The sequence below is a fragment of the Chlorocebus sabaeus genome, chromosome 15, assembly GCF_047675955.1.
Source record: "Chlorocebus sabaeus isolate Y175 chromosome 15, mChlSab1.0.hap1, whole genome shotgun sequence".
NCBI classification, from domain to species: Eukaryota; Metazoa; Chordata; class Mammalia; order Primates; family Cercopithecidae; genus Chlorocebus; species Chlorocebus sabaeus.
The window spans coordinates 41,315,313-41,330,245 of NC_132918.1; the positions used below are offsets into that span (position 1 = coordinate 41,315,313).

At 38.3% G+C, this 14,933-nt stretch overlaps 1 protein-coding gene across 1 annotated transcript; it reads left to right on the forward strand.

Moving 5' to 3' along the window:
• The first annotated feature begins 260 nt into the window (after nt 1–260).
• Nucleotides 261–14,397, forward strand: COMMD2 (COMM domain containing 2). Its single transcript, XM_008008745.3, has 5 exons — nt 261–390; nt 481–558; nt 1,267–1,349; nt 1,895–2,068; nt 11,087–14,397. The coding sequence occupies exons 1-5, from the start codon at nt 324–326 to the stop codon at nt 11,282–11,284; spliced, it is 600 nt and encodes a 199-aa protein (XP_008006936.1). The 5' UTR covers nt 261–323; the 3' UTR covers nt 11,285–14,397.
• Nucleotides 14,398–14,933: the final 536 nt, after the last annotated feature.

Below are 14,933 nucleotides of genomic sequence, written 5' to 3' on the forward strand. Positions count from 1 at the left end.
TTAACAAATGTGAGCTATTGATATTAATGTATGCTCCACGAGGGGGCGTGTCGGATTGGAAACACTTTTTCATCTCCCACAGAGCCTAGCACCTTGCACCCAGCCGGCGCTCACTACACCTTTGCGGGATGATTTACAAAAGGCAGAACGTTCTGACCTTAGCCTGCGCCGCAGGGGGCGTCCGAGTGTAGGGCGTTAGTTCGTAGGCCGGAACCCAAAGCTCCGGACGCTGCGACGCCGGAGCCTCTAGGCGCCCGGACAACGGCGCCGGAAGAGGGGAAGGCGGGGTCCGCGCTGCCGGGTGAAATCGTAGGCGAGTGAAGATGCTGCTGGAGTTGTCCGAGGAGCATAAGGAGCACCTGGCCTTCCTGCCTCAAGTGGACAGCGCGGGTCAGCGAGCTTGGGGGTGGTGTTCTGTGGGCTGGGGAGGAGGTCAAAGGCAGCGCCCGGCACTCAACAGCATTCTGACTTTCATTGCAGTGGTCGCCGAGTTTGGGCGGATTGCTGTGGAATTCCTGAGGCGCGGCACAAACCCAAAAATCTACGAAGGCGCTGCCAGTAAGAAGGGGAAGGGGACGGCTCCGCAGGCTGCCAGGGCGGTTGCGATCCATTCCCTGTCTCCCGGGAGAGAAAGGGATTATTGTGACTCCTAGGATCTTGTTCCGATTGTAGTAGAATAAAACCAGCAGAGCTCCTCAGTCAGGGTGCAAATCCTGCCCGTCTCTGAAGTAGCTGTGAGATTGTTAAAGCTTCTATTAAATCAGTTTTCTTATGGTAAAATGTACATACATAATACCACCTTACTTTCAGAAATACTGAAAAGTATTTTGTATAAATATACCAAAGTCTGTGGAATAGCTGAGTCAACTGTAAATATGCAAGTATTTGGTTATCATTATTAGTTGTTCAGATATCCGCTTCTGCTAAAAAAGTGTTGTTTTCCCCTGGGTAAGAGGCAGTCTCTGGGATTAAGAGTTCCTCTTCCGCCAGACTTGAAGGAGCTACGCTTTCAAGAGAAGGGCTACGCACCTTATACTAGTCTCCACAGTACTGCGTTTTGTTAAGAAGGTTACATGGTGGGAAATACCAATGGCATTTGGCTGGGAGTGGAATGAGAAGGAACATGAGCCTCTGGCCAACTTACTATTTTTCGTGCAGTGTTTGAAAACATGTAGTAATAAATAGTGTTTATTTTTAAAGACAAATATGAACAAGATAAATACCACAGTAGTAATTTATTTGCTTGTTTTCACTTTTCTTTCTCAGGAAAACTGAATGTGAGTAGTGACACTGTCCAGCATGGTGTGGAAGGATTAACGTATCTCCTCACTGAGAGCTCAAAGCTCATGGTAAGGGTTTCTCTGGACTGTTTTGTATTGCCTGGATTCTTAAGAAAAGTCTGGTGTACTCTACATCATAGTCTTGGCAGGTACCTGTGGATTTTAATAATGTTGTTAATGTTTTATAATCGATTTTTTGAAGACATACCTAAAAAATAAAAATCATATAATATCTACTGATACAAATACCTCTTGCTGGTATAAATAGCTAGTATAGAAGTACCTCTAATTCTGCATGTTGTTAAACCATTTATGTATCCTAAGAGGAGGAGACTGTATTAATATTTTGTTTGCATATCAGCAGTATCTGGCTTGATGAAGAATAGGAAGGGAAACTGGGCATCTTAACAATTCTTTCCATTTTATACTTTAATAAAGTACTTTTATGTATCAGTAACTTGGATTTTGGAATGGTGAGCAGTGGTTATCTTTAAGGAATGCTGTTTCTTTTACTAGACAGAATAAATTAGAGTATATCATATTCTTTTGTGTATTTCAAGTATTTTAGCTAGACAAAGATAAATGTTGATGTTCTTTAAACTCAATTCACTTAGATTTCTGAACTGGATTTCCAAGACTCTGTTTTTGTTCTGGGATTCTCTGAAGAATTAAACAAATTGTTGCTTCAGCTTTATCTGGACAACAGAAAAGAGATCAGAACTATTCTAAGTGAATTGGCACCAAGTCTTCCCAGTTATCATAACCTTGAATGGCGACTAGATGTACAGGTATAGTATTTTTCAAATTAACTTGACGTAGAATATAAGAATTATTTTAGGTTTGTGTCCTGTTTATTGGATTCTTTACCACCTTAACTAAGATCCGGTTTGAAACTTTGTTTTTTAATGTTCATTTTTAGGCCATTTCACAAATAGTTCATTTATTTTATTTTCAGTGTGTTCAAATCAGTTTAATTTGCAAAGTTTGCAAGAAATCGGTTATTTTGGAAAAGGAGATGGTTATGTAGATTTTTTAGATTGGTGCCTAGATGTTTAAAAACTTTTCTGTTTAAATTTAACAGATGTAGAAAAGTGCACAGGTCAATGTACCGCTCAATGAATTATCACATGGTGCATTTAACTGTGACTTATACCCCAGAAGCATCCTCCTTGCCTCCTAATTACTGCCCCTTCCCTCCTTTCCAAAGGTAACCAGCATCCTGACTTCTAACACAAATTACATTTACCTGCCTTTTAACTTTGTATATATGGATGACTCAGTAAATATTCTTCTGTACCTGACTTCTCTCACAATATTATTTTTGTGAGATTCATCTTTCAGTTGATTTTAAAGTCACATAAACAAAAGGGTGTATTCAGACCATTGCTTATAGTCCTTTATGAAGCAGAGAGCGATAAATTAGTAGATGTGTATTGAATGCCATCTATTTGCTGATTAGAGCTGTGCTAAATGCTTTGAGACACAAAAGAAGTGTAAAATACTTTCAACTGGAAAAGATAGTATCACTTTGGTTAGGGATATTAGGTGTTCTGAAAATAACTAGTAATGAAAGGGGCTTATAAAATAAGGTTCTTGATGGGGAAAGAAGAATATAATTATATAAATGAAGATGACAACTGTTTCAAAAAAAAAAAAAAACAACAACAACAACACGTGTAATTGTGTGTATGTGCTGGCATGATCCAAGAAAGCTTCCAGCAAAAGGAAGTGAAATTTCAGAAGGATGAATGAATAGAGAAAATTAGGGTAAATATTCTTAGTAGAGAAGGCAGAATATGTTGTAAAGACCCACATGGATATGGAAATGACAGATAAATATGTATTACAGTGCACTTGTTTTCAAATTCGACTTCATATTGGAATAACCTGGGGAGCTTTACAGAAATTCTGATGTTTGTGTGTAATACCCAGAGATTCTGATTTATTGGTATAGAGTTCGGCCTGAGCATCAGGATTTTTTAAAGCTTATTTTCACCCAGGTAACTCTAATGTGCAATAGTTTGGAAACCACTGTTGTAGTGGCTTCTTCTGATTCAAATGGAGGTAATGTCCAAATAGGTTATAGAAAGTTGGTTAGAGGGGTTTATATCTGACATGGCAGACGATAGGAAGCCCTTGTAGATATTTGGATAAGAGAGTAACATTAAGGCCATGCGCAGTGGCTCACTCCTGTAATCCCAGCACTTTGAGAGGCCAGGGCAGGCAGATCGCCTGAGGTCAGGAGTTCGAGACCAGCCTGGCCAACATGGTGAAACCCTATCTCTACTAAAAATACAAAAATTAACCGGGCAGGGTGGAACATGTCTGCAGTCCCAGCTACTTGGGAGGCTGAGGCAGGAGAATTGCTTGAACCCAGGAGGTGGAGGTTGCAATGAGCTGAGATTGTGCCGTTGCCCTCCAGCCTGGGCAACGAAGGGAGACTTCGTCTCAAAAAAAAAAAGAGAGAGACAGTAACCTTAAAAAACAATCATGTAGGAAAGTTAATCTAGCACCCTTGGGCAGAGAGTGAAGGTGGGAATTCAAAATATGAGGAGCATCAGGCCTTTACACATTATGTTTACTCTATATGAAATGCTTTTTCTGCTTTGCTACTTCTTCTTGACTTGACTTTCTTATCCTTGTAAGTCTCAGTTTAAATCAGGGCTCAACAAACTATGGCCTGTGAGCCAAATCTGGCTTGCTACCTATTTCTGTAAATAAAGTTTTTTTGGGATACAGTCATGCTCCTTTGTTATGTATTATTTATGGCCACTTTCAAAGTACAAGGGCAGAGTTGAGTAGATGTGCCAGAAACTGTATGGTCTGCAAAGCCTAAAATATTATCTGGTTCTTTATAGAAAGGATGGCTGCTTTCAAAGTACAAGGGCAGAGTTGAGTAGTTGTGCCAGGAACTGTATGGTCTGCAAAGCCTAAAATATTATCTGGTTCTTTATAGAAAGGGTTTGTGCTCTAAATGATGTCTCCCTTTGGGAGAAATGCCCCCTGCCACTAGACACAGTTAAATTTTGGTGGCATTTGTGTTTTCTTTTCATGACACCTGTGCTTCCTCTTTCGGCAAGTCATCTCACTTATATGTACCTGGTTTTTTGTTTTTTTATTTTTTGTTTGACTAAACGGTAAACACTGGGATAGCAGGGACCATGCATGTCCTATATCTCTTTCTTCAAAGCCTCAACATCTCCTCCATGCTCCACATGCTTAGCTGTTGACCTTGCTTCCAACTTGACTAATAAAAGAGAAGCAAACAGAAAGAACTCCCACACGCACCTGTCACCACATCTTTCAGCCTGTATCAGGACCCATTTGCTCCACTTGTCTTCTCTCCTGTTCCTCTTGATGAAGTGCCCATGCTCTTATCTACAGGCAGCCTTTTCCCTTGTATACCTCAGTCCATCTGCATTTCCCCCCATGAGGACATAGTTCTAGCAATTATTCCCTCTTTTACCTGCGTCATACTTGGTTTGCCTCTCCCTTCTGCACACAGTCAGAAACCCAGTCTTGACTCCATGTACTCCTCCTGCTGCTGCTCCATTATTTTGCTCCTCTTTATACTAAGACTTTTTTTTTTTTCCCCAGACAGTCTCACTCTGTTGCTCAGGCTGGAGTGCAGTGGTATGATCTCCACTCACTGCAACCTCTGCCTCCTGGGTTCAAGTGATTCTCCTGCCTCAGCCTCCCAAGTAGTTGGGATTACAGTGGGATTCTAGGTGTGTGCCACCACGCCTGGCTAATTTTTGTATTTTTAGAAGAGACGGGGTTTCACCATGTTGGCCAGGCTGGTCTCAAACTCCTGACCTGAAGTGATCCACCTGCCTCGGCCTCCCCAAGTGCTGGGATTACAGGCATGAGCCACCACACCCGGCCTACACTAAGACTTCTTGAAAGAGTTGTCTCTCTGTTTGTATACTCTCTCTTCCTGTTATCTCTTAAACTTTTCCTAATCAGACTTCATAATCTTCACTCTACTCTCATAACTTACTCAAGGTCATCGCTTTTTAGTTTTTATGCCATTCTGTTTATTAACGCATTTGTCACAGTTAGTCACACCTTCCTACTTGAAATACTTTCTTTAGTTGCCTTCTGGGAAATAACTTCCTCTGATTCTGATCCAACTTCACAGCCTCCTCTTTCTCAATCTCCTTTGCTGATTCTATCTCATTGCCCTTTAAACATTGGGATGCCCCAAAGGTCAGTTCTGAGTCTTCATACCTTTTCCACTTACATTCTCAAGCTGGTTTCATCCAATTTGAAGTCTTAAATAATCCCCATATTCTTGGGATTCCCAAATGTATATCTTTAGTCTAGAACTATCCTCTAAACTTGAGAGTCATACAGTTGAAGCCTATTTTCATCTCCACTTTGGTAATTTGATAAGCATTCAAATGCAGTGTGTTCCAAACTGAATCCCACCTTTCTTACCCACTGATATGGTTTGGTTCTGTGTCCCCACCCAAATCTCATCTTGAATTGTAATAATCCCTATATGTCAAGGGTGGGACTAGGTGGAGATAATTGAGTCATGGGAGCAGTTTTCCCCATGCTGTTCTTGTGATAGTGAGTTATCACAAGATCTGCTAGTTTTATAAGGGGCTTCCTCCTTCATCTGGCATTCATTCTCTCTCCTACCACCCTGTGAAGAGGTGCATTCTGTCATGATTGAAAGTTTCCTGAGGCCTCCCCAGCCATGTGGAACTGTGTGTCAATTAAACTTCTTTTCTTTCTTTTTTTTATGTTTTGAGACAGAGTCTCACTCTGTCGCCCAGGCTGGAGTGCAGTGGTGCGATCTCGGCTCACTGCAAGTTCCACCTCCCGGGTTCACACCATTCTCCTGCCTCAGCCGCCCCAGTAGCTGGGATCACAGGCACGTGCCACCACACCTGGCTAATTTTTTTTGTATTTTTAGTAGAGACAGGGTTTCACCCGGTTAGCCGGGATGGTCTCAATCACCTGACCTTGTGATCTGCCCGCCTTGGCCTCCCAAAGTGCTGGGAGTACAGGTATGAGCCACCGCGCTTGGCCTTCTTTTCTTCATAAATTACCCAGTCTCGGTTATTTCTTCATAGCAGTGTAAGAAAGGACTCATACACCCCCTCCCTGCTGAAACTGCTCCTGCCACAGCCTCTCCCATCTCAGATGGTATGTCCATTCTTTGAATCACACAGGCCAAAAATACTTGGACTTTTTCTTGACTCTTCTCCTTGCCCTTCATCTAGTCCATCTGCAAGTCAGTTTCTTAAAAAGGTATCCACAGTCTGACCACTTCCCTTCTATGGTTTGAAAAAAAAAATTAGGAAATTTCACACCAGAATTATAATTTTTAGCAACTTTTGAAAAAATTAGAAGTTCAGGCGGCACCAGAGCCACACTCCCACATAGCCTTAATCAGTTCAAGATAGAGTGAATTTAAGGTGATAACAGCTTGTTTAAGTTGCAGTCTCTACAGTAGGTGAGGATATGGGCCTAAATCTTGGATGCCGGATTAGTCGAAATCACATATGAGAATGATTTCTCTGACATCTGAACTGAATCTCATTGGTTGCTCATGGCTAATAGAAATAAAAGCCAGTAATTAAGCGTGGTTTTAGGAAAAACAACCACTAGCACAACACAATGTCACTGAAAGTAAGAGCAACATTTAAGAATAGCGGGATCATCAGGGGAGTAAGAGTTAAGACAAAAGCCTTAGGATTTGGACAGAAGAAAGATGTACCTGTCTTACTGTATCTTCAAATTTTACACTTGGGATAGAGTGGCTGGCATAGAGAGAGAATATCCCATTGTCATGAGCATCTTAAGGTATGTGCAGATAAACAATTAAAAAGATAATCTCTTATGTCCCATTAATCCATTCTTGCTTCTACACATCTATTCAGTTATCAAACCATTTATTGAATGTCTAGTGCGTGCTAGGCCTTGTGGACATAGCAGTGCTTGCCTTTAAGTCCTCACCGTCTTACAGTAAGAGGGAGACCAAAAAATAAAATTTCATTAGAAATCAGCAATTATAATCAAGTGTGATGAGTGCTTGAATAGGCATGAACACAGGATGTGGTATAAGCCAGACTGTAGGCTCCAGGAGGGCAAGTATTGTGTCTTGTTCATTATTGTGTGCCCAGCACAATACTTGGCATATAATAGGCATTTGGTGCTGAATAGAAAGAATGGGTGGTAAGGGCAGTTAAGTGGCTTCTTAAATTATTTATCAGATATTTCTTGTACCCCTAACATGTGCCAGGTGTTGTGGATACAGCAAAGAACAAAACAGTTCATCCTCTGGGGGACTTCATAAGCAGCAAGTCTTGTGGGGTTTGTGGGGGAAATGACTGGATAAGCCTTTATATTCAGATCCTTTCACAATAACCCGGTGGAGATATGGGGATGGTCATGTATGTGGCTCAGCGGTAATTTATCTTGTAGATCTTTACCTGTCTCTTGTGTGCGAATGCCCCCTGACTTTGGGGGGTGCAATAGGCTTTAATAGTTCTTTTTTTGACTTTATTAATTTGCTTTGAGTGTGTCCATTATGAAGACATTTTTGTAAGTTAAAATTAAGAAATTGAATTTTCTAAAATTAAACTCGAGAGCTCATTTACCCAGTGAAATGAGTTTGAATCATTGCACTATTGGTAGGACTAGTACAGTTTAAGGTTGAGGGTATACTGAATGAATGTTGCTTCTTATGGAGAAATGCATTTAAGGGCTAAAAAAGTTACTACTCAGAGCTCATTGAGTTCCTCAGCTTATTTGTTGAAACCATTGCATAGGATTTTAACTGGAGTGGATTCTTCTGCTCATAGAGAAAGGCAGATCAGATAAGACTACCTAAATGTCTAGGAAACTAGTAACTACATACGGCGCCTTTCATGTTTAAGTAACTGACTTGTCTCATGGAGACTGGTAGTGATGGACAATTACCACCTAATTATTGTGCAGTTACTTATGGGAATCAAATTAATCATCATAGCTTAGTGTCTAGTAGGAACATTTCCCCAGACTTAATAAATTGCCAACACAATTGATGTCCTTGTTAATAGCATTAGTAACTGAATGTACCACCATCTGAGACTGATGCTGGAGGATGTTCGTTTTAGGGCCGGTCCATTTACAACTACTTCAAAGCATTCTTTTCCTGTCCTGCCCACATATTGTTTGCTCTGAGGCTAAACAGAGAACTGAATTCTTTCAGGAACTGTAGCTACATGAAACATAATTTATGTATCCTGTTTCCTACTTGATGTTTTTTGCCAGAATACCCTTTTCAGTGCCTTTGAGGTATGGCCCTTCAAAGTAAAGGTTTTTTTTATTTTTTTTCTAATTTGCATTGAAATAAGACATTTCATTTTAAAGTTGCTTTTATTGTTGTTATGTTTACGGGGAGGAGGACAGAATCTCATCCCCAGTAAAAAAAAAGTCCATATCAAGAACTTTGTGGGCTACTGTTCTTTGTCCTGTAGTACTGTCATTCAACTTCTTTCTGAGAAAAATGTCTTACTAGATGTTTGTTAGAGATGTTATGTAATCTCTTTTTTAGAACTGTTAAAGAATAGTATAGATATTTGTATACGTATTTAATTTAGATATGTTGTCTAAAAATTGGAGGATAGTGGCTTTAAGTCTTTCAACAAAAAAGTCATGGCTTAATTGCACACCAAATACACTCAGTCCCTGTCAGTGCAGTCCCTGTCTGTCAGTGTAGAGGAAAAACAAATATAAACAGACTATAATTGAATAAATAAGTACTGTTTTCAGTTATCATATGTATAATATGTATATGTGTCATAATCTATAATTATCTGTACTACAGAGGTGATCTTAAACTGGTACTTTAGCCTGCAAATACCTATTTTATGTTTGGGGACCAGCTCACCCAAAGGGATTGATGTATTGTTTGCAAATTACTTGGGGACATTAAATTCAGCCTTGGATCAGTATCTTGGGTTCTTTTGAAAGCCCAGGTTACCTAGAATTATTTGGAAGAAGTTACTAGTCAAAATATTCTATGTTACGGAATTAAATTAATCCTGAAATCTCAGGTTTAGATTTGTTATTCACTCGAAAATCTCTTCAAGCTGGAATCTAGTCGTCTTGACATGACTCCACTATTTTTGATAACTTTTTTGCTTTCTCCTATAACAAGATGTTTCAGACTTGTACAGTTTCTCTCCTAGACTTCAAATCAGCTATTGCTTTGGGTAATTCTGGTACCTTTTAATGGAGAATCTAAAGATTGAAAGGACCTTCAAGTTGGTCATTGTTTGTAGTTTTGGGTTTTCTTCTTTTAAAAATATGTCAGTAGTACTTATTTTTTAAATTTGGAATGTGTTATACAAATGAAAGGTTATAGATACCCAGTTTAAAGAATAATGATAAAACAAATACCAGTACACCCACCAACAAACTTAACAAATAAAACCAGTACTTTTAAAGAACCTGTACCTTCCCCCAATTGTAACCATTTCCCAGCCACCTGGAGGAAATCATTATCCTGAATTTTCTGTCAATCTTTTCTTTTCTTTTCTTTCTTTTTTTTTTTTTTTTGAGACGGAGTCTCGCTCTCCTGCCCAGGCTAAAGTGCAGTGGCGTGATCTCGGCTCACCACAGTCTCTGCCTCCCGGGTTCAAGCGATTCTCCGGCCTCAGCCTCCCAAGTAGCTGAGGCTACAGGCACACGTCACCATGCCTGGCTAATTTTTGTATTTTTAGTAGAGACAGGGTTGCACTCTGTTGGCCAGGCTGGTCTCAAACTCCTGACCTTGTGATCCACCCACCTCAGCCTGCCAGAGTGCTGAGATTACAGGAGTGAGCCACCACGCCCTGCCCGTAATCTTTTCTTTATAGTTTTTTTAAAAATATAAATTTTGTCACAAAACTGTGTATTTTTTAAACTTGCATGTATTCTGTGACTTGCTTTTTCAACACTTTTGTTTCTTCTATGATAACCCATGTTGCTGTAGTTCATTTCTTTCCTCACCATTTAGTAAGCAATTCATTCTGTGATTGTTCTTGGTTTATCTGTTCTGTTGTTAATTAATATTTGAGGTATTTCTAGTTTTTGGTTCTTGGAAACATACTATCATGAATAAATGTATATGTGTAAGAGGTTAAGGTATATGCCTAGGGGTAGAGTTGCTGGTAATGCACATTGTTTTCCAAAGTAATTTTCTCATCCCTTACCAGCAGTGGATGAGAGTTCCCATTACTGTCACTTGCAGTGCCTGGTATGGACAGGTTTTTAATTTTTGCTAGTCTGATATTTGTAAAATGGTATTTCAGTGTGGTTTTACTGGCTATTATCCTGATGTTTAATAAAGTTGGACACATTTTTCTATGTTTATTCGTTTGTCTTCTCTAAAATGCTTATTTAGATCTTCTGTTTATTTTTATCTTGGATTTTGAGGTTTTTTTCTTATTAAATGAGAGGAGTTCGTCACACATTCTGGATACTATCTTTTTTTGGTTATATGTGTGTTGCAAAATATCTTCTCTTGGTTTATGACTTTTTTTTTTTACCATCTTTAGGTATCCTTTGAAGAAAATTATAGTTAAATTTACCAGTTTTGTCTTTATGGTTTGAGCCTTTTATATCATGCTTAAGAAATCTTATATACCATAAAATTGTGTATATATTCTCATTATTTTCTTTTCAAAGGTTTTAAAGTTTACTTTTCATGTTGAAATCTGTAATTCATCTGAAACAATTTTTGTGTACGGTTTAAGATAATTATATATATGTATTCAGCATGGTTATTAAATAGTTACTGTGCTCTTATTTCATTTAAAATCAAGCTTGCAAGTAGAAGTCTCAGGCAACAGATTAAACCAGCAGTGACTATAAAGCTACACCTTAATCAAAATGGAGATCACAACACCAGAGTTCTACAGACAGACCCAGCCACCCTGCTGCATTTGGTTCAACAACTGGAACAAGCACTGGAAGAGATGAAGACAAACCACTGTAGGAGAGTTGTTCGCAACATCAAGTAGTTACCAGTTTTAAGGTTTTAATTCATTTGAATCACTTTTGAATTGATGATATACAGCAATTACTTTTCAAAATTAATTTTTTATTAATTCATGATGATAAATACATAGTATTCCTCAGTATCTATTCCAAGATACTGAGGTCATAATCAGAAGCTAAGCTGGGTGCAGTGGCTCATGCCATTAATCCCAGCACTTTGGGAGGCTGAGGTGGGCGAATCATGAGGTCAGGAGATAGAGACCTTCCTGGCTAACATGGTGAAACCCTGTCTCTACTAAAAATACAAAAAATTAGCCAGGTGTGGTAGCACGCGCCTGTCAGAGTCCCGGCTACTCGGGAGGCTGAGGCAGGAGAATTGCTTGAACCTGGGAGGTGGAGGTTGCAGTGAGCCAAGATTGTGCCACTGCACTCCAACCTGGGTGACAGAGCGAGACTCCATCTCAAAAATAATAATAATAAAGTAAAAATAAAAGTAAAAAATAATCAGAAGCTAAAGTAAAGTTCCTTTCCTGGTGCTAACTGGTTATCTTGACACATTAAGATGTATTTTGTATTTTAAGAGTCTCATGCTCTACCAATGGAACTAGCCAGACGGCCTTTGTATTTTAAATATGTAAATAGGATTGAATCAACTAGAAATGAATCTATATGTTCTGTATATATGCATGACTATCTTGTTTTTGCTACTTCTTTTGACTGCTTAACTTTATTATTTTCCTCTTTATTGATCAAATTTGAAAATAAAATTCATAATGTAATACTATTACTATGCAGAATTTTCTAAACAGTTCAGTATTTTTGACTTTTAAAAATAGCCCACAATGTTAGTAGCCACAGAATATTGAACATCAGTATGATTTTTAATGCCATATTGTTATAGGCAGTTTATTCATTTTTCTTTGTATGTGAAGATAAGTATTTATCATATTGCCTAAGTTTGAGTGATCGTGGTTAATTAATTGGCTTAAATAGTACTCAAATTTGTGTGGTCGTCTATTGTGTTTTATCAAGGACTAATTTTTCCACCATACCCAAAGCATCTAGGAGACACTCTGTCATTTACATTTACAAATAGTAGAAGCAGAGAAATATAATCAATTCTTGATTGTCCTGGATACAAATTATAGTCACTTTTAATAATTTGAATAAACTATGATGAGGGAAGGAAGACCATGTTTATTACATTATAGGCAACTATCCCTTCTCCTTTACGAACTTGATTTATGTTTTGTTTTATTTTTTAGTAGGGAACCAAAAGCTTTTGGCCTGAAAAACTCAGGTGCTGATTTGTCAGGTCAACCTGAGAGAGTGCAGAGACACAGAGGCCGACTTAGGGAGAAGAATTGTATGGAAGGGTGGAAGTGAGGGTTCAGTCTTAACTATGTATCCAAGGCCTTATCCTGAGAGTCTTCATGGAATAATCTAGAAAGGACTGTAGAAGCAATCAGACTCTAAACTGCACTCTAGACTTTTTACTTTACCTCCTAAGAATTAGGGATTTTCATGTCAGAGTGATACCATGTTGCAATCTCTTTAGAGAAGAGAGAGCCTAGCAGGGAATAGGCCAGTGGAAGGAAAGCATACTTGAAATGGCTACCCATTGGTCCCTGCAGGCATCCGGGCCACCCTTTTCCTGTAGGTACATGTTCTGCTGTTGTAAAATAACTATATTATTAGATGTCAGCAAACTATAATCACAAATAATTTTTAATTATATTGGCAACTTGATTAATGAAACTCTCTTATATACAACCTCACAAACAAAAGGAAACTTTATCTGTTACATGAAATAGTAGCATATGTCATTGGGTTTAAAAGCAACATGCCTGCAAAGCTTATGTGATAAAAAATACTTCTGTGAGGCTTTTTATTTGTCCACATTCGATGGAAGATAAACATGGCTGACCCCAGCCAAGACTGAAACAGCCCTTTGTCTCCTCAGAACAACCTATCTCCAACTCTTTGTCCACTGTTCTTACCCCAATTAAAACAAGAAAACATGTGCTGATCCTTAATTTTTATCAACCTCCCTTGGCCTCCTTTCACTGTACTCCATTATTCCTTCTGCAGTGTTCTACCTTCTTCACCTTTTGAGACCAGGGTGAGTTGGGAGCAGTTTGCCTACCTTCTTTTAGAATCTGGGGCTTATCTTTTAGTACAAGCCATTGAATGAGCCTCTTCCTTTTTTTTTGCTCAAGCATTCCACATCCTTGTGGACTCCCCTGCGTTGTTTGTTTTATATAACATTTGATATTTGTTGTAGCTTGTATATGAACATAATTTTCTGTAGAGGTAGTCACTGTTCTACTCTCCAATATGACCCAGGTTTCTTGACTCTGAGTAATGCGCCTTCTATTACTACCTAAATTTCTATTGAAGCTTTTTGGATTATGAGTATGCTGACTTTTCACGATTGGCTGGTTCATATTTAGATTTAAATGTCATATCCTTCATGTTTCAAAGCCAAAATAATAACATCTCATCTCAGAACAGAGCTGTGAGCACATGCCAATATATGTGTCACAAAGTCTACATATGTTACATTCCTTGGAAGTCTCTTTAAATGTTTCACAAAATGTCAAAAAGCTTGTTTTGTTAGAGATTGGTCACATTTAAGATAGTAAATGGGAAAGGTGGTGAAGATGCTATAAGAAGATGCTGTATCTTGAGAATTGAAAAATGAGAATCTGACATGGTTTGAAAAACCATGAAGGGTGTGTATAAAGGATGCATGTGTAGGAGCCCTTAAAATTCATAACAGTATGTGTCCTTTTAGCGTTTTAATCTTATGAAGAGGTTAAGAGATAAGTCTTCAGAGTTGGACAAAAAGATTTGAATTTAGTTTCTGTGGCTTATTATGGGTCCTTGATAAATTCTCAAAGCCTTTTTTTTTGTTCATCTCTAAAATAGGGATATAGGATTACCTACCACATTGGCTCATAAGGACTATATGAGACCATGTATATAGAATGTTTAACATAGTACCAGGCTTTACAAAGAACTCAATAAATGTTTACCATTATTGAAATAGTTTTGTAGACTGAGAATCTCATTATTTTATAGTCTTGAATTATGTCCTGTATACTCTGTTAAATAAACTGAGAAAAAATGCTAACTGGTTGTTTCTGGGTGGCGGAATTATGGCTATTTCTTTTCTTTTTTAATTTCTATAGTAAGTTTGAATGACTTTCATAATATTTAGGAAGAAAATATTAAAGAAAAATCAGGGAATTTAAATATATTTTTAGTAGATATTTTTACCCAAACTGAATTCTTACAATGATAAACACATAGTTTACCAGAAAACTCAGCTGTTCAAAACTACTCAGTCCCTGAAGGACTCAGGTAAACAGGCTGAGGGTTTTATATATAGAGTGCTCTAGAGTTTCCTTTTTCTGTCCTTTTTTTCCTCCATGTTAGTGAAAGAAACATGGGAATCTTAAGACGTTAAGCTGTTTCTCCTTTTCTAGGTAATATTACTTCTAAATGGAGAATTGTTTGTGTTGTTTTTCATCTAGAATGAAAACAGTATTTCTTTGTAGATTTTCACATCCCTTATGGTCAGGAAGTTCTGTCAGCTGCTATATTAAAGTCCTCCTGCTATAATTTACTCAGTCTTCTCTGTACTTATATGAATTTGATTAAGTCTCT